At 57.2% G+C, this 19,017-nt stretch overlaps 1 protein-coding gene across 15 annotated transcripts in view; it reads left to right on the top strand.

Moving 5' to 3' along the window:
- LCN15 (lipocalin 15) overlaps positions 1-19,017 on the top strand; it is a 36,514-nt gene that overhangs the window by 15,263 nt on the left and 2,234 nt on the right. For 3 of the 15 annotated variants that reach the window (XR_011533323.1, XM_070595161.1, XM_070595163.1), the window contains exons 1-4: positions 6,013-6,133; positions 17,715-17,854; positions 17,937-18,007; positions 18,228-18,338. Coding sequence is in view for 11 of the 15 variants with exons in the window: in XM_070595161.1 (XP_070451262.1) it covers positions 17,742-17,854; positions 17,937-18,007; positions 18,228-18,338 (295 nt within the window). In the remaining 4 variants the exon portion in view is untranslated. Of the gene's footprint in view, positions 1-5,358; positions 5,618-6,012; positions 6,134-6,842; positions 6,973-16,874; positions 17,330-17,714; positions 17,855-17,936; positions 18,008-18,227; positions 18,339-19,017 lie in introns of those variants that run through there. The other 12 variants (XR_011533322.1, XM_070595162.1, XM_070595157.1 and 9 more) reach the window with 9 other exon arrangements.

The following is a 19,017-nucleotide window of genomic DNA, read 5'->3' as shown; positions in this document are numbered from 1 at the left end:
AGGGAGACTCAGGGTGATGAGGAGATGGGGGAGATGAGGAAGGGGCCCAGGGGCCGGCCTACAGGGCGAGGAATGGGGAGTCCCTTCCTTTCACTGTGTGGCCTACTGGGTGCCAAGCCTGGATTCAAGGGCACACAGCACCCCCCTTCCACAGGGCCCAGGGGGCCTTGGTCCTCCTTCCCCAGATAGGTGTCACCCCATCCTCAGGTCATGGTCTGAGAGGGCCCAGTCAGCAGATGGCAGGTGTCACAGGGAGCCCAAGGTGCTGCCGACCTCCACCTCCCGAGCCTCGGCCCTCACCCGCTGTACTCCCCGCTGTGGCCCTGCACCTCCCCATCGGCCTTGGTGCTGTGCTCAGCAGAGGATCAGGCAGATGGAGAGAGCTCTGAACTCTGGGGCCTGGCTGGCTGGATGGCCTGAGCACTGCCCCTGGGGCTCTCGGTAGTTCCATTTTCAGCCAGCTCCTTGCTTCTTGCTCCTGGCCTTGGTTGAACTGGCCACCATTATCAAAAGCTGGAGGCCTCCCTTGGAGAGGCGGCATTGATTTCCTGCTCCAGAAAGGGCCCTCCGGCTTGGCTGGTGCTCTGAGGAGGCTCTGCTGGTGGTCATGTGGTGGACTCCACCCAGGGTGCACTCCTTCTCACCCTCAGCTCCCTCTGGGCGGGAGGGAAGCTTCTTGGTCAGCTTTGGCTCTTGAGAGTGAGCAGGGGGTGGTCCCAGCCAAGCCCCAGACCCCTCTGGGCCTCAGGTTCCCCTTGTGTCTCCCCAGCGGCCCCTGAGCTCCTTTAGGCCGAGTCCCAGATGGCTGCGGGGGCCATCTGCCCTTCCACCCCATCAGCAGGGCCACCATCCAGCCTGCTGTCCTCTCCAAGGTTCCTGAGGTCACCCTCCCTCCACCTGCCCTCCTAGCCTCCTGGCACCCTGAGCCTGTACCCAGAGCTGGCCACACCACCCTGCAGCCCCAGAAGAGGCTGTGGGGGGTCTGTAGCCCCGGAAGAGGCTGTGGGGGCGGGGGACACCAAGCCTTTGAGACCCTCACTGTACCCTTCTGTCCAGGGTGTGCTTGGGGCTGTGGGGGTGGGTGGGGGTGAGCTGGGCTGCAGTTCCGTCTCCCACAGGGGCCCCCCAGCCCCTCCATCTGCAGCTGTGTGGGTCTCTCACAGGATGCCCTAGGATGCTGTGGCTGCTTCCTCCTCCATGGTGCTCTGGGAAGTGATGCTGGAGGTCAAGGTGGTCTTGGTGGCCCTCTGGGTCTGGACCTGCAGGCCGCAGGGATACCTGGGCCCTCCCTCCACCTGCCAAGCGCCTCCCTGGCCTCGGCCACCAGCAGGCCCTCTGAGGGAATTCTTGGGGCTGCATACTTTCTTCTCCAACCTTTATTAGCGCAGGTATGCCGTGTCCTTGCACCCATGTGCCCGATGGTGCAGGCGGAGGGGTTGTGGGCAGTGTCTGGGGAGGCGGGGGAGCCCAGCGCAGAGAGCTTTGGCCTGGGGACTGTCCATCAGTGTCCCCACGTGGCCTGGATGTGGTTGTGGGGTGGGGGTGGGAGGTGGTTGCCCTAAGCAGGTCTTCATCTCTGAGACCTCGTAGGAGTAACACTGGCCTGGCTGGACTGCTGGTTAATGCTCTCTGCGTAACTCCTGTGGGCGCCGGGCAGGTATTGGCCATTGAGGTTGGACTGATGGCAGTCATAGTACCACCAAGCCCCCTTGAACAGGGATGCGCAATTGTATTGGCTGTTGCTGTCATTGTCCTGGTCATGGGTTGTGAACAGCATGTTCCTGTGATTCCCCAAGGAGTCTCCTGGGAAAGACTGGCCTCCTCGGCTCCCCAGGCCCAGCAAAGCCCCAGCCCGGGCTAGGCAGGGCACAGCTTGCGGGATCCCTTCCACGCCCCTCCGACAAGGACCTCAAGCTTTCCTGTGGAACTACCTGCAGTCCCCCTGAGAAATGGCCCCAGGACCAGGTTGTATTTCTCCTCTTCTGACACCCAGAAGGAGCTGCATTTGGCGAAAGAGGCTCCACCTTCGAAATCCTTCAGGTCCACCCAGAGCTCCTGGTTCCCTGGCTGCACGCAGGGAAGAAGGCGGAGGGAAGGGTGAGGCCCAGGGCTCCACCCTCCTCACCTCCAGCTGTGAGCCAGTGCAGGTGGTCACTGCCCAGCCATTACTCTGTGCCCGGGGGCCGAAGCCTCCTTTGTAGGACTCCCAGTCCCGGAAGAAATTCACGGAGCCATCCACATGTCACTGAAACACCTGTGGGGCGAGAGTCTGGGATCTTGAGGAGCAGGGACTGTCGGGGGCGTGGGCCCAGGTCCTGCATACTTGCCCCCCACGCCCCGCCCCTCCCCGTGCGGAAGAACTGGTACTGGAGGGGGTGCAACGCTGAGAACGGCTGGCGCAGGCGAGTGCCAGGCAGGCAGCGTGATGCTCAGGGAGGAGGGCTCTGCCAGGTGCGCCAGGAGGCTGTGGGGCCCACCCACGCCGCCCCCACGCTCTGGGGTGGATTCCGGGCCACGCATGCTCAGGCTCTCCTGCTCAGAGGTGCTGCCTTTTCTCTGGCCGTTCTGCTGTCTGCAGTCTGGCTGCAGCGAGCCAGCCTCGAGTGTCCCATGCAGGCTCCCCTCTCACGGTCCAGCATCCCTGTCCACGTCCATGTCGCAGAGCACAGTCAGCAGCTGGCAGTTGGGGAGGTAGATGGTGTACCAGCTGGTCAGGGAGCCCCCCTGGGCCAGCACGTCCTCGCAGCTCTGGGTCCCTGTGAGGCAAGGAAGGGAGTGGGGGTGCGCTCGAGGGACAAGGTCCCAGCTCGGGGAGGGTCGGGCTTGCCTGGTGGTTGGGTGGGCAAAAGTGGAAGGCCAGGGCAGGCCCTCTGGGCATGTGGGGGGTGGGCAGGGGCTGGGGTCATTCACCTTGCTGGCACAGCACGTCCGACAGCTCCTTCTCCCCTGGGCAGGAGACACGGGTGCCTTTCTCTTTGTCCCCTCCCCTCCACAGACGCTTGCCCCCTGGGGCACCCCCAGGATCTACACCCCAAATCCCACCCCTACCCCTGCACGGAGTGGCTGCCAGGCCCCCATCAGCACCGTCCTCCCCCTGCCCCTGCCTGCTCTAGGCTCCCCTGGGGGCCTCTGGCCACCCTCTGGCTCTCTGTGACCCTCCCCAGAGTCAGGACCAGGTCACGGTGCTGGCCCCCAGGACTCCTCAGATAAGTTTGGCCCCGAGGCTGGGCTGGTGGGTGGGTGGATGTGAGCCCTCCCTGCAGGGTCTCCTTGGGACCTGGGGCCCTTCTGTTTTCCTCCTGTTGTGAGCCCACCCACAGGGGTCCCGGGACCTTGGACGGCAAGGTGAGGAATGCTGGAACTTTCTAGGAGACTCGAGTCTGGGAATGTTCTCAGCAAGCGAGGCCGCAGCCCCCTTGGCGCCTTTCTCCCCTGGAGAGAGACAGGGTGCCAGCTTGGTCCCTGGAGCTGGCTCCCCCCACCAGAGCCTTCTGTCTTGCCTCTGCCCCCACCCCTGCACCCGGCCTCCTGTCTGGGCTGTGAGCCCCCCAGCACTCTGACGTGCAGAGTGAGGCCTGGGCATGGGTCAGGGGGCAGGCTGCAGGCCCCTCCAGGGTTGTGCCTCTGGATGCCTTAGAAAGCTCTGGGGTGGTGCTGCCACACAGGCTAGAAGGGGTCGTCCCTTCTCTGTCCTCAAGGCCCCCGCTGGAGTCCATGAGACCTCAACCCAAGATCTCTCCACCTGGATGCCCCCTTCTGTCCCCTCCTGGGAGTAGCCTTGGCCACCAGGCTCACCTCTGACTCCGGGGGTCCTGGGAGCTCCTGGCTCTCCGGTGGGTGGAAGGGGCATGTCTCACAGTGCAGGCCCTGCTGGGGGGCTGGGTGCCGGCAGCAGGAGCGCCACCCCCTCCGCCCCTGCAGGCTGTTTGGGCATGCCTGTGGTGCCCCCAAGTGTGTACCCACGTGTGGGTGTGGACCCGTGAGCACCTTGCCTACTGGGAAGTGGGTGGGGGGATGGAGCTGCCCAGAGCCTGGGTGGAGGAGGGTGTGGAGGACAGGTGCAGCCTCCCTGCTCTCCTGCATCCTGCCAGACCCTGGGCAGAGAGGCCCCTGGGCTGTCCTGTTACCTTTGCTCCCGGGCTGGCCCCATCTTCCCTGGGCTGCCTGGGAGGCCCCACTCTCCTGCAAACACAAGGACTCGATTGGACCCCATCCCCTGGGCAAGAGAGGAGGCAGAAACTCCCCACTGCCCACTCCATGGAGCCAGGCACCCACCTCTCCCACCAGGGGCGCCCGATTCCCCTTTGGGCCCCGGCAGGCCAGGAGAGCCAGGGCAAACTTGGAGGATGGTCGTTTTGTCCGGGGCCCCCAGACCCACGATCTTTACTTCTGCACACAGCAGGGGAGGGTGGGCTGCAGGCCAGTGCATCCTGTGCCAGCCCACACCCCATTTTCCCACCCTCCCCACCACCTGCCTCGCATGCCTCCACACTGCAGGGTGTGCTTATGCCTGTGTGTACGTGCGGTGTGTGTGTGTGTGCATGTGTGTGAGCTGACATATCCCAGCAGGCCCCTCTCACCTGGACAGGTGCCTCCCACCTGGCCCAGGGCCCGGGATGGGGAGAGACAGAATAGAGGCACCAGGGTCCAGAGGGCAGGCCACCCCATTCCTCTGCACACACCACTCCCTGGTTCCAGACCTGGGTTCCCAAGGCGCCCTGCTGGCTGGTGAGGAGCAGGGGTGGCGGTGGCCCCTCCCCTACCCGGCTGCGCCCTGCTCCAGCCTGGTTGGGCCTCCCATTCCTCACAGCTCAGCTTTTCTCCACAGAAATGGAACCCAGGTCAAGTGCAAACACAGCACTTCCTCTGCCTCGGCCATCTGCAGTCTGTGCCCCAGTGTCCTCTCCAACAGACGGGCACAGCACCCCCATCTCCACCCCCACCCACCCACGGCCCTTCCCAGAATCACAGGCAGCTGGATACAGGCTGTGCTCAGTGGATGCTGGCTCAGATGTGAGGACGTGAGGGCACCCTCCCCAACCCCGCCCTCTTTCCCTCCTGCTCCCCTTCCCCCCTTCTCTCCCTCCCCCATTCTCCTCCTCCCCCCTCCCTTCTCCCTCACCCCTCCCCCTTCCTTACTCTTCCTCCTTCCCCTCCCCCTTTCTCACTCTTCCCTTCCCCCCTCTTTGGCTTCCTCTGCCTCCTTCCTCTCCTCCCCCTCCCCTTCTCTTCCTCCTCTCCTCATTCTCATTCTTAGTGAGGCTGCCCTGACAAACCTGGAGGCCCAGCACACGGCAGGATGCCCAAAGCCAGAGGCCCACTCGAGGCTGGAAGTGTAGCCCTTGGTCCTGAGCCCCAGCAAGTGCTGGCAGTGCTGAGAGCTCTTAGCAGCCTGCCATCCAGTGCATGACATCCCGCCCTAGGTTTAGCGAGAGGAGCTGGGCACAGAGGGCCTTGCTGCTGGGCAATGGGGGAGCTGGGACTCGAGCCAGTCCTGCAGGGCCCGCGTCCTTCCGGGCCCATGTCCTGCCCACTGCACACGTTACCGCCAGTGAGCAGGGTGCTGATGAGGACCAAGGGACAGGAGTCAGCGAAGCTGCTTGGTTGTGGATCCCAGGTGGGGGTGGCGACAGAGCCGCACACGGAGTCCCCTGAAGAGGTGCCCCCAGGGTGCAGCAGAGCTGCCCACCCTGCAGCCAGCAGAGCCCTCTGCCCCTAGGCTCTCCCTGCTGGGGGTCCGCCTGGTTCTGGCTGGCCTCTGGCAGCTGCTGCTTCCAGAGCTCCTGATGGAGGCCCTGTGCTGGCAGGGTCTGCAGTTGTCCGGTGGCCATGCCCCAAGGGGGCGGAGGCTGTGGACCCAGCAGCCCGAGATGGGGCAGGGAGAGGGTTAGAGCACCCCAGCTCCTTTCCTGGACACCCAGACATGTGAGGGTTTCTGGGCCCCATCTCTGCCTTGCCCTGGGGTCTCCCCAACCTGCAGGCAGTGTGGGTGGGGTGGGCTCTGTGCGCCTCCCTGTGGCGATAGGTGGGAATTGGAATTTGGCCTCGCCGTTGGTGTGCGGGGTAGGGGGCGGTGCAGCTGTGAGGGAGAACCAGCAAGGAGGGCCCCTGCTGCCTGGCCCCCTTCAGCCAGGTGAGTCAGCTCCACGGGGCTGCCTGTGCTCACGACTGTCTCCTCTGGCACCAAGGGGGGAGAGGGCTCTCTGTGAGGGACCCCATGGATGCTGACCCTGGGGAGCTCCTGTGGGCTCTCTGTCCTGCCCAGAAAAGCAGTCTGCAGCTGAAGCGTGCCTCTCTCCAGAGCTGGGACCAGGGCCAGGGCCAGAGTCCGGGCGGCTGGGTGTGGCAGTGTCACCTGAGCCGGCTCCTTCTCTTTGTATCCTCCTGGGACCCACGCCTCCTGTCTCCCGCCCACGTCCCTTGATATTCCTCAGCATTCATGCTGGATTCTGCCCTGTTCACTCTGGGAGTCGATCCTGACCCCAGATGACAACACCCAGAGCTAAAGGGGTGGAATCGAGCCCGAGTGCTCAGGAACATCTGAGATGGAGAAACCAGCAGCAGCATTTGTTTTGTCTTGGGCTTCACTGAATTTTGGGATCAGTTCAACTGCAGGAAGAGGCTGGCCGTTAATGTTAGCTGTTGGCCGGGAGCTCAGCTGGGCGGCAAACCGGGGCGTCCACGTGGCGGCCTCCCTATGCGGCTGCTTGGGCTTCCTTGTGGCCTCCTTCGAGTTTCTCTTCTTGTTTGGCGGTTGACTTCCAAGACACAGGAGGTGGTGGTGTCCAGGCCAGCTTGGGGCTGCTCCCAGACCTGGCCCAGCAACCCTCCTGCTGTATTCTGTTGGCCACAGTGGTGACAAGGTCTGCTGAGGTTAAAGGGGGTGCTTCTCGATGGGATGTGGCAAGTCATGCTGACCTGAAGAGGAGGAGAGGTCAGGACTGTCCCCAACTGACCTGAGACAGCAAATAGGTCAGTCCTTGGTCGGATCCTACAGCCGTGGGGCAGGGAGATAAGGAGAGGAGGTGGCAGGGGCAGCCCGTGACGGGCACGTGGGGGAGGCCCATCAACCCTGTGACTATGAGTGCAAGTGGCCAGGACTTGGCCAATAACTGAGAAGCTCCCTAATTTCTGTCCCTGCCTCCACCTTGGGACCAACTGGAGAAAGCCAGATATGCCCCCTAACCAGCCGCCTGGAGGCCTGCTTGTTCTCATTGGGCGGTCTGCATTTATTTCCACTGTTGCAATTTCTTTTACATTTTTTGTTATTAAAAAGATATTCTAAATATTCTTATAGAATATTGATTAAGCTTTATCTATTTTACTTTTTCTGATTTTCTTAGACTTGGTACATTTCAAACTAAATTTTTTCTACCAGCATTGTTACAATTTCATTTTTATGTGGAAATCTTTGATCCGTCTGGAATTTATTTTGACATAAGGAGTGAGGTAGTGGTCTAGCTGCCGATGTGTTTTCTAAATGGTCCCTAGTGGTGACTGTTTTATTTATTGTGTATTTAGTCTTTTCTCCACAGATTTGAAACATCTCCTTCATCATAGGCTGAATGCCCATGTCATTTGTGTCTATTCTCATTTTTCTAGATTCTTCCATTGTTATATGTATAAAACATACCATATTCTTACTGGCCATAATTTTACCACAGGTTTTCGGGTCTCATAGAACTAGTTGTCTGTTTCTACTTTTCCTTTGTGGAATTTTTTAGGTTTTTCATATGAAATCAGAACAATTTTTTTCTTGTTAAAATTTTAAAATTGGAATTCCATAAAACTTACAGATAATTCAGGGACAGTTGAAGTCTTTAGGATAATGTGTTTTTTTTAGGATTATCACTGAAAGAAAAAATTGATGAGCTGCTTTTCCAACATCAGCCCAGCCTGACCCATTTCCTGGAGGGACATGGAGGGCACACTCATATTAGGAGAAAGTGGGGTGTTTGTTTACAAAGAGACTATTTATGGGTGGGGTATAGGGGAACCCCGACAGCCAGGGCGGGGACCCAGGGCCCAGAGCAGCAGGGCTGACCGCCCCCAGGTCAAAGGGTGGAGGGCAGGGCATGTTCCAGAATACAGAGGAGAACTGTGTAGATGAGGCCCTCCAAGAGACCAGCGACCTTAGGGTGGGGGTCCCCATGGCTGAGCCCAATTGGGCAGGGGCAAGGAGCTCCTTGACTTGTCCACATAATTTGGGCTTCCTCTGTGGTCAGCAGGTGGAGGGAGGGAAGACCCGGAGGTTCTTTCTCCTTTTCTGAGGACAGAGGTCTTGCATTAAGAAATACCCTCAGGGGCAAGGAGTGTGCCAGGAACCTGACCTCTGCCTCTGAACTGGGCCACATTCCATGGGGCCAGGGCTGGGCCTGGAGAGACAGACGGGCGGCCCTGGCCGAGTGAAGCCGTGGGGAGTGCACGGGAGGAGGACAGGGCTCTGGGCTTAGGAGAACCGAGTGGGCGGGAAATGGGCAGCTCCTGGGGGCTGGCGAGCAGGAGTGAGCAAGAGCTCACTCAGAGGGGAAGCGTTGGGTCCGAGGCTGCGCTGGGGGCACTGAGCTCCAGCCAGCCCCTGATCCCCACCCTCTTCCCCGCAGGGCTCGGATCCCAGGGAGGCCCTCCTGCGGGCTGGGACCAGGAAGGTTCTGCCTGGTGGGATGGCAGCCCACCACCTGCGCCCCCAGCCTTCCTGGCGTGCTGCCATGCTGCTGGGCGGGGAGGAGGCACAGGCCGCCGGGCAAATCCCAGCTCACCCCCAGCGCCCATGCCAGGCTGGCGGTGGCCTGTGCCCTGAGTGTGGCATGCGGGCGAGCCTGCTGCTGCCCCGAGGCCCCTCCTGGCCTGGCACCGTCCCCATCAATTGGGCCTCTCTGGTGAAGGGCACTTGGAGAAGCTTTGGTTCCCACCTCCTGGGCAGTTGTCCTTCAGCCAGTCTGGGTAGGGAGCTCACCCCTCCACAAAGCTTGCGGGTCCTGGCTCGTGGGAGCCTGTGTCCCCTCCCCACCTCTCACCAGGAGCAGCCGGCAATGCCCAGGGTGTCCCTGCCTCCCTCTCTGCCTCCTTCTGAGAGGGGAGGAGGGGGCCTCTCTGTGGCCATGGCTTTCCTCGACCCTTAGCAGGGCCTCTCTTCCTCCCCCCATGAGTGGGGAGCACTCCGTGGGGAATCTATGTCGGGTTCTGCCTCTGCCCCAGGAGGTGTCCCCTGAGTGTGTTGACCCTAAAAATAGCACAGCCAGTTATTTTCCCAGCCAGATGGGTTTATTTGGGAAGGGCAGAGGAACCACAACTCGAGGGACAAGCAAGCTGCAGCTAAACCACAGGCAAGTGCAGCAAACGCAGGAGAGGAGCGTTACTTTGTAGAGAAAAATGAGAAAGCTGGGAGGGGTTGTTTGAAGGAAAGTCTGTTGCCTCTTGGAGGAGAGCGAGGACGCGGGGTGGTGACGGCTTCTCACTGGCTGGGCTGCTGGGGGTGTGGATTCTCGCAGGAGAAGCCCTCCAGCTTTCCTGTTGGGGCCTGTGATTGATGATTCTTTCCTGGGGTGAAACTAGGAAATTCTAGTTTTCTGATCCTTCTGTTGGGGTCTGTAACTGACATAGAGTGGGACTGCCGAGAGCTCCCCTTCTGGTCTCTGCACTCCACTTTAGCGAGCTTCCCCTTTATTAATTTTCACAGTTGTTTGCCGGGCAAGAAAAATAACTGTGGTCCCAGTTTTGGAGCAGCCACCTCCCCTGCATCGTTCACATCAGGCTGGTTGATACCATGGGCTTGGCTGCCCTCAGGCACGGCTGGGGCGTTAAGGCTCAGCTCACCTGGGCAGCCCTGGGCAAAGAGCTGCTTAGGAGGGCCAGGCCTGCCCCTGTTGCACGCCCACCCAACCCTGCAGCACTGGGGTCTCAGTGCAGGGACAGTGCCCGAGGCACTCAGGGCGAAGGCCCGCTCCTTCCCTCACCCGCTCTCCCCAAGGGAACTGAGAGGGAAACAAAGTCAGCTGCCATCCAGCAGTGACGCCTGCCCAGCGCCCACCAATCGGTGGGGGCTCTACCTCACAAGGCTGAGTAAGAACACCGTCCCCTCAGCCTGGGGGCCATGACGTCCCTGGAGGTGAGCACTCGGGGGCAGGTCTGGGCACACCTGGACTGTGACAACCTGAGCAGCACAAGGTGTGGCCCATCTTCTTTTTTTTTTTGTATTTATTCTTTTACTTTATTGAGGTCATGCTGGTTTATAACACTGTGCAATTTCAGGTGTACATTATTACAGATCAGTTTCTGTGTAGACTGCATCGTGCTCACCAGCAATAGTCTAGTTTTTATCCGTCACCATACTTATGCCTTATCCCTTTTGCCCACCTCCTTCCCCCTTTCCCCTCTGGTGACCACTAAACTGTTCTCTTTGTCCATGTGTCTATCTTCCATGTGAGTGAAATCATACGGTGTTTGTCTTTCTCTGTGTGGCTTATTTCGCTTAACATAATACCCTCAAGGACCATCCATGTTGTTGCAAATGGGATGATTTTGTCTTTTTACGGCTGCGTAGTATTCCATTGTATGTATACACCACATCTTCTTTATTCATTCATCAGTCCATGGACACTTGGGTTGCTTCCACATCTTGGCTATTGTGAATAATGCTGCAGTGAACATAGGGGTGTGTAAGTCTCTTTGAATGGTTGATGAATAAATACCCAGTAGTGGGATAGCTGGATCATATAGTATTTCTATTTTTAATTTTCTGAGAAATCTCCATACTGTTTTCCATAGTGGCTGCACCAGTTGCATTCCCACCTGCTGTGTACGAGGGTTCCCTTTTCTCCACATCCTCCCCAACACTTATTACTTGTCTTTTATTTATAGCCATTCTAATGGGTATAAGGTGATATCTTATTGTAGTTTTGACTTGCATTTCCCTAATAGTTAGTGATGTTGAACATCTTTTCATGTGCCTGTTGGCCATCTGTGTATCTTCTGTTCATATCCTCTGCCCATTTTTTGATCGGGTTGTTTGTCTTTTGTTGTTGAGTTGTATGAGTTCTTTATATATTTTGGAAATTAACCCCTTGTCAGATATATGATTTGCAAATATCTTCTTCCAGTTGGTGGGTTGTCTTTTCATTTTGTTCCTGGTTTCCTTTGCCTTGCAGAAGGTTTTTAGTCTGGTGTAGTCCCATTTGTTTATTTTTTCTTTTGTTTCCCTTGCCTGAGTAGACATGGTATTCGAAAAGATGCTGCTAAGACCAATGTCAAAGAGCATACTGCCTATATTTTCTTCTAGGAGTTTTATGGTTTCAGGTCTTTCACTCAAGTCTTTAATCCATTTTGAGTTAATTTTTGTGTATGGCATTTTGGGGAGGTTTTTGATTACTGTTTCAATCTCTTTACTTGTGATTGGTCTATTCAGATTCTCTATTTTTTTCTTGATTCAGTTTTGGGAGGTTGTACGAATCTAAGAATTTGTCCATTTATTCTAGGTTGTCAAATTTGTTGGCATATAGCTTTTCATAGTGTTCTCTTATAATCCTTTGTATTTCTGTGGTATCCATTGTCATTTCTCCTCTCTCATTTTAAATTTTATTTATTTGAGCCTTCTCTCTTTTTTTCTTCGTGAGTCTGGCTAAGGGTTTGTCAGTTTTGTTTATCTTCTCAAAGAACCAACTCTTAGTTTTGTTGGCCCTTTGTACTGTTTTTTTAGTCTCTATTTCATTTATTGTCTAATTTTTTTTTAAAGATTGGCATCTGAGCTAACATCTGTTGCCAATCTTATATTTTTTCTTTCTCTTCTCCCCAAAGCCCCCCGTACACAGTTGTATATTATAGTTGTGAGTCCCTCTGGTTGTGCTGTGTGGGATACCACCTCAGCATGGCCTGATGAGCGGTGCCATGTCTGTGCCCAGGATCCGAACCTGAGAACCCGAGCTGCTGAAGTGGGGCACGCTGAAATTAACCACTATGCTATGGGGCTAGCCTCTGTTTTTTTTTTTTTTTCTTAGAGTTTCAATCTCTTTAGTGAAGTATTCTTTGTGCTCATCAATTTTATTCCTTAGCTCATTGAACTGTCTTTCTGAGTTTTCTTGTAACTTGTTGAGCTCCTTTGTGATAATTTCCTTTTTGCCTTTTCTTTTTTTTGAAAGATTTGCTCTGAGAGCTAACATCTGTTGCCACCCTTCCTCTCTACGTTTTCCTCCCAAAGCCCCAGTGCATAGCTGTAGATTCTAGGTGTGCGTCCCCCAGTTCTCCTGTGTGCCTCACCACCACAGCATGGCTGTGGACAGACGGGGGTGTGGCTCTGCGCCAGGAACTGAACCCAGGCCCCCGAAGTGGAACGTGTCGGACTGTAGCAGTTGGGCCATAAGGGCTGGCTGTATGATAATGTTTTCAATTCTCTGTTATTTAGATTGTGAATTCTGTGGGCTCAGGGTTAGTTTCTGGAGACTGCTCATTTTCCTTCTGCTCTGAAGTGTTACAGTAGTTCTTCATGGTGTCTGATGAATTGACCTTTTGCTGGCGCATTTGTGTAGTATCAGGTTGCAGATGCCACCTGCCACCTCTGGATGGCGGGGCAGGAGCTGTGTTTTCTGATCCCACGCCATCTGTGGGAAGTTGTGCCGGTAGGGCTTCTCTGTGTCTGCGCAGTGGCCACAGCTGCTTGGCAGGTCACGCACTCACGCGCAGGTGGGGCCTCAGTGCTCCACAGATGGTCACTCTGGTGCAGGACCACTGTGCCCAGCAGGGGACGGTGGAGCTGCTGTGCAGGGCAGGAGGGGAGGGGGCACTTTCTTTCCTGTGTGCTGCTCTGTGCTTGCAGTTGGCTTGGCTGAGCTGCTGGGCTTGGTGAGGGCTCCCTCATGGGCACTGAGTTGTGCCACTCAGTGGGGAATGTTCCTACAGGTGTGGCTGCCATGGCACAGTGGGCACTCCTGTGGGCCAGGCTGCAACTCTGAAAGTGTTCACACAGGCCGGGCTGCCCCCTCCTTCTCTTATAGTTGTGCTGGTCAATGTGTGAAGACCCACAGCCTAGATCTGTGACTCCCTCTTTTTCTTTTTTACTGCTGCCATGGAAGGGGAGGGGTGTGCTCACCTAGTTCCACTGCCTCCCAGGGATCCAGTCCATCCACCTGCAGATGCATGGATCTCTCAGGCATCATGTTGTGTTGTACAGGGAATCATCTGCTGGTTAATGAATGTCCATTTAGCTATAACTTAGAAAAGAGAGACAAAGGGGACAACTCACTCGGCCATGATGCTGACGTTACTCCTGACCCCACCTTCTTGGCCAATTACTGCAAAGTACAATCTCAGCTCTTCTCAGCCAATCAGCACCAGGCACAGTCTAGCCCTCCTCAGCCAATCAGGTTAGGATGTGACTCCTGTCCTCAGCCAACTAGAGCAGGGCACTGCCCACCTCTTTGCACTCAATCAGGGCACAATGTGGCCTATCCCACACTAGGGGCTTCTCAGGTCTGGGCTTGAGAGGGAAGCTGGGTGGGAAGGGCACAGAGGGTGTCTTGGGGTGCAGAGGGTACTGGAGGGTGCAGAGTGGTGGGTCAGCACAGAGAAAAGTGAGGTGGGCAGGGTGCAGAGGGTACCCGAAGGGCTCAGAGGGGGACACAAAAGATGGGGGGTGCCCATGAAGAGGCCGCTCTCAAGTGCCCTGGGCATTCTCTGTGCAGGGCCTAGGGAGTCACCCCTGCCTTCCTGACAGACTGTCTCTGACTGAGGCTCTGGCCCCTGGGTCTGTCCACCTTCAGACCTTTGTGACCCCCAGCTACAGTGGTGATGGGAGGTGTGTTAACGTGTACTCTTTTTTTCTGAAATTAAGTCTTTGGCACTTTCAGCACTACAATTCCTGTTCTCTCTGTAAGATTGGGTGGCAGTTGGCAGCGGGTTTTATTTCTAACAGCTTTACTGAGGTTTAATTCATGGACCGTACAGTTGTGAAATTAATACAGTCATGCGTCCTCAATGACTCGGATACATTCTGAGAGATGTGCCATTAGGCGATTTCATTGTTGTGTGAACATCACAGAGTGCACTTACACAACCTAGATGGCAGAGCCCACTGCACACCTAGGCTCTATGGGACTAATCTCATGGGACCACCATCACGTACATGGGCTGAAGTTGACCCAAAAGTTGTTATGTGGCACATGACTGTGTGTAAAGGAAGGCTTGACTAAATTAAACTCGGAAAGGCCTGCAGGGGAGCCCTCACCCCGTTGTACATCATCAACTACTCCAAACAGGAAGTACAACCACTTTACTACTGAGGGAAGACTTCTCTTCCACTGGCAACGGCCCAGCCAATCAGAAACACCACAGCCCAGCCAATCAGAAATGCCGCTGCCTAGCCAATCAGGAATGCCACAGCCTGGCCAATCAGAAATGCTGCAGGCCAGCCAATCAGAAGCGCTGCAGGCCAGCCAATCAGAAATGCCACAGCCCAACCAATCAGAAACGCCACAGCCCAGCCAATGAAGAGCTGTCCCCACCCTGATCTGTTCCTCTCCTCCAATGGACTTTCCTCTAGAACAGCCCCGCCTTCTCCCCCTTTTCTCTATAAAAGCAGCTCCCTCCCGCGTTCTCTGGGTTTGCCATGATAGTATGCGCATCCCGAATGGCAAAGGGCAATTCTTTTGGCTAGTCCCGAATGAACTCATTTTGAGATAAAATAACAGGCGTATTTGCTTTTAAGTTGACCAACGCATGCACTTAGCAGTGCTGCCCTCCAGGGAACTGAGGCCAGCAGGATGTGACGGAGGCCCTGGCAACCGGGCCCTGTGCTGGACACTGGGGAGGCAGTAGGAGGCTCTAGCTGACCCAGCCACTGCCTGGAGCCTGCAGGGCCAGCTGCTCCTGTGGACGACGCAGGCCAGATGGGGCTGCAGTTGCTGTCAAGACCCCAGTTTTTAGCAGGGCTGCAGGTCAAGGCGACTTCAGTCCTTCACTCCCTCTTTCATTCACAATATTAACTGAGCCCCTTCCCCACACCAGGCCTCGTGCTAGGGGCTGGGGAAACAAGCAAAACAACTACATACAGCTCCTGTTGTCACGGAGTTTACAGCACGTGTAGGGAGAGTAGACAATAAATAAACACAGGAGAAGACACGGATTATGCTCAAAGCTGCGAGGAAACAGACTGGGCCTTGGGGAAGGCTGCGTGGAGGAGGCAGAGACCAGGTGGAGCCCAGCGAGCGTGAGGCTCTGGGTGCAGGGGCCAGAGGCCTGCTGGGTGGGAGGGTGTAAGCAAGAGGGCTGGGATGGAGCTGGGGGCTGGCTGGGCTGACTGCTGGGGTGCGGGGCAAGGTGCAGGGGTGGGACTGGGCGCTGGGTCTTGTGCCAGGCGCCGTGATAACTCAGGGACTTTTAAGCAGCGATGCATCAGATTTACGCTTTGTAAAGTTTGCTCGGGCCACTGTGTGGAGAGCAGACTTTGGGGGGTGAGGGGGGAGTGGGGAGGCCAGGAGATGACTAGGCTGCATTGAAGACTCCTGGCAGAGAGTCCCCAAACCCAGGCCAGGAGCCTCCACAGTCAGGAGGCTGCCCCGTGCCTCTGAGGGTCCTCAGGGGGGTCTGCAGGCGGCGGGTGTCTGTCCCTTGGTCCTTGCTGACCCATGGAAGGACTAGGGCTTCGCTCTCACCCAGTGGTCCTGTTGTGGGGGGTCCGGCATCTGTCCTGCCCTCCCTCCCCTGGAGCTCTGGACCCATAGCCTGGGGACTTCGCCCCCCTCAGGCTTCCCTGCCCCTCTTCCAGAGAGGCGGCATCTGGGGGAAGATTTTACCTATATTTGTGGCTCATATAATCGCTTTTAAAAAATTGAGGAATAATTTATACACAGCAAACAGTCATGGAATCACCACAACCCGTCACCCCAAAGTCTCCACATGCCCCTCTGTCATCAGTCACTTTCCCACTGGGGTCCTGACAACCACGGAGCAGCCTTCTGTCCCATGGATCTGCTATTCTAGAGTGTCTCAGAAAAGGAGTCACAGCCTGTCGCCTTTTCAGATGGACTGCTCTCACTCAGTGTGACACATCTGGCATCATCCAGGTTGTGAGAATCAGTGGTTCGTTCCCTGTATCCCTGAGGAGGGTCCCATCATAGGGAGGGACGGCAGTGTGCTCTCCTGCCCGCCCGCTGGAGGGCGGTGGTTGCTGCACTCCCGAGGGACTGTGAATTAAGTCCCATAAACACCCACGGGCAGGCCTCTGGGCTCTTGCTTCTCCTGGGTAACTAGCTGGGCGAGCGGTTGTTGAGTCGTCTGGTAAATGAAGGTTCCACTTCCTAGGAAGCTGCCCCACTGGCTCCCAGAGTGTTGCACCATTTTGCTCCCCCCCCCCCCCCCCGGCAGTGACAATGTTTATTTTAAAAAGCGTTCGCCGTTCTGATAGGTGTGCGGTTGTGGCTCAGATGGTTTCAGTTCGCATCTCACGGCATCGAGCATCGTTTTGTGTGTTTATTTTCCATCTGGATATCTTCTTTGGTGAAATGACTTCAAATCTGCCTTTTTTTAAAAAAATTGTTTTTCTATTTTGAGTCTTGAGAGTTCTTTATGAGTTCGAGACTTAAGTCCTTTATCAGATGTGCGTCTTATAAATATTTTCCTGGGAAAGATCTCACTGCTCTCTCTCCAGTGACTCTGGGACTGGGTGAGAACTGGCGCCTCCCCAAATGCAGGGGTGGCGGCCAGCAGAAGCCGTGCTCCTCCCCTCCCTCCCTGCTGGGGGCTGAGTGTCTTTCTCTGATCCTGTACTCCCTTCCACTCCCCTGGGGACCCTCGCCCCTGACCAGAGGCAGCTGGGAGGTATGCCCCAAGGCCACACACTCATCCTCAAATAGTGTCCCTGGGTGCTCTGAGTGGACACAAGAGGTCACCTGGAGCACCCTTGCCAGCTCAAGCTCCCACCAGCCCCTGGCGCCTCCCTGGCGACACTCTTGCCTGCACGGTTATGCAACCAGTGATAAGGCGGCTGCAATGCCATAATCCACCCTAAGAGTCAGGTGAGAGCCCGGCTCTCTGGAGCCCTCTGAGAAATGACCCTTGGAGCCGGTGGGGGACACAGGAGTGACTGTGCCAAACAATGGACAAAGCGGGCTTGAGTTTCTGGAGCCAAAGTGCCTTCCGCTCCCCAGCCTGTTCGTCTGGTGAGCCCGGCTGCTGGGCTGGGCTATAAAGCTGGGCCTGCGGGGTCTGTGGCTCAGGCGCCAGGGGCTGGAGGACAGGTGTGAGGATGAAGTCCATCCTGCTGGGTTGGGTCCTGGCGCTGCTCTGGGTGTCCGTGGCCCAGGCTGAGGTCCTGGTGCAGCCAGATTTTGATGCCAAAAAGGTACTAGAGGCCTCCATGCTCTGCCGAGGGTTGGGGTGGGGACAGAGCCCCTGCCGGAAACAATAGTGATGAGAGGATAATAGTACCTGCCGCCTTCTGTGGGGCATGTGCCTCTGGCCTGCGAACCCTTTAGATTCCCTATCCAGTTAACCCTGAAACAACCCTGCGAATGGGTAATTACTGACCCATTACAGAGCTGGGGCAACTGAGGCTCACAGTGGCCATGCGGCCTGCCCCACGTGAGTGGTAGAACAGGGCTCAGACCCGAGAGATGGACACTCTGGAGACCCCTGGCTGTGTGGCTTCAGACAAGTCCATTGGCTTTGTGCCCCGGGGTCCCAGGGCAAGGAGGGTCCGGCCTGCTGGTCACTGAGCGGCCTCACAGTTCTCAGGCCTCTGGTACGTGGTCTCCATGGCTTCTGACTGCAAGGTCTTCCTGGGCAAGAAGGACCACTTACTGATGTCCACCAGTACCGTCAAGGCCATCACGGGGGGCAACCTCAGCGTCCACATGGAGTTTCCTCGGTAAGTGCCGCGGGGTGGGCTGGGCCAGGATGGGGCGGGCCGGGCAGCAGTGGAGAGCGAGCACCGGGCTGTGCATCCCCAGGGCTGATCGCTGTAACCAGGTGGACGCCGAGTACCTGAAAGTGGGCTCCGAGGGGCACTTCAGAGTCCCGGGTAGGTCCTGCCCCACCTGCCTTCAGGGGCGCCTGGTGCTGCTTCTCCACGGGGTGACATGGGACTGTCCCTCTAGCCGGAGCCTCCGCATTGCCATCTCCTGCCCCTCCCCTCCATCCCTCCCCTTCCGTCCTTGGCCCGGCAGCAGCGGACATGCGGGTAGGGTCGGGGCCTGGGCCTAGGGCACTTCTCCATGGCTGTCCGTCCGCCTCCCCTGCAGCCCTGGGCTACCTCGACGTGCGCATCGTGGACACGGACTACAGCTCCTTCGCCGTGGTGTACATCTACAAGGAGCTGGAGGGGGCGCTCAGCACCATGGTGCAGCTCTACAGTGAGGCCCGCAGCCGCCCCCCATCCCCACTGGACACTGTCCACCCCATCCCTCCTCTCCCCTCCCTGTCTCCCCTGGTCTCGCCCCTTCAGACCTGCCCTCATCTCCTCTCCTGCCCCACATCCTCACATACTCCCAAGTCTGGGCCTGGCAAGGACCAGGTGGGGGTGGGGGTGGCGGGACCCCACAACGCTTGGGATGGGTGGGGGTTGACTGGAGGGGTCTTGGAGGGTCAGGCACACAGGCTGAAGCTCACCATCCTCTCTGGGTTCCCCGAGGGTGGGGCCCCACCCTTCCTTTCTCCATCCCATTGCCTGAGATCCTAAGCAGGGGCTGAGATCCTATCTTGCTTTAATTTCCTGGGGGTTCAGCAGAGTAAGCCAGGGACTCCCCAGGGTGGAGAGGCCGGAGTGGGGTGAGGCCCGGGGAACACGGCGCTGGGAGAACAGCCTGGCTACCCCACCCTCCCAGATGCTCCGTGTGAATAAGGAAAGGGCGTCCCTCTGGGCAGCTTCCAGGCCCCACTGGTCCCTCAGCCAGGCAGGCACTTGTGTGCAGTGCACAACCTGCCCGCCCTCCAGTGGCCGACATGCTATCAGCCCTCTAGGAAGTGCATTGAGGCCCAGAGACCCCATCTCCCCTTCTCCCTCACCTGTATGAGCCACGGGGTTCACAGGGG

The sequence above is a fragment of the Equus przewalskii genome, chromosome 26, assembly GCF_037783145.1.
Source record: "Equus przewalskii isolate Varuska chromosome 26, EquPr2, whole genome shotgun sequence".
In the NCBI taxonomy this organism is placed as follows: Eukaryota; Metazoa; Chordata; class Mammalia; order Perissodactyla; family Equidae; genus Equus; species Equus przewalskii.
Note: the sequence above shows the minus strand (reverse complement) of the source record. Positions and strands in the feature narration are given on the sequence as shown.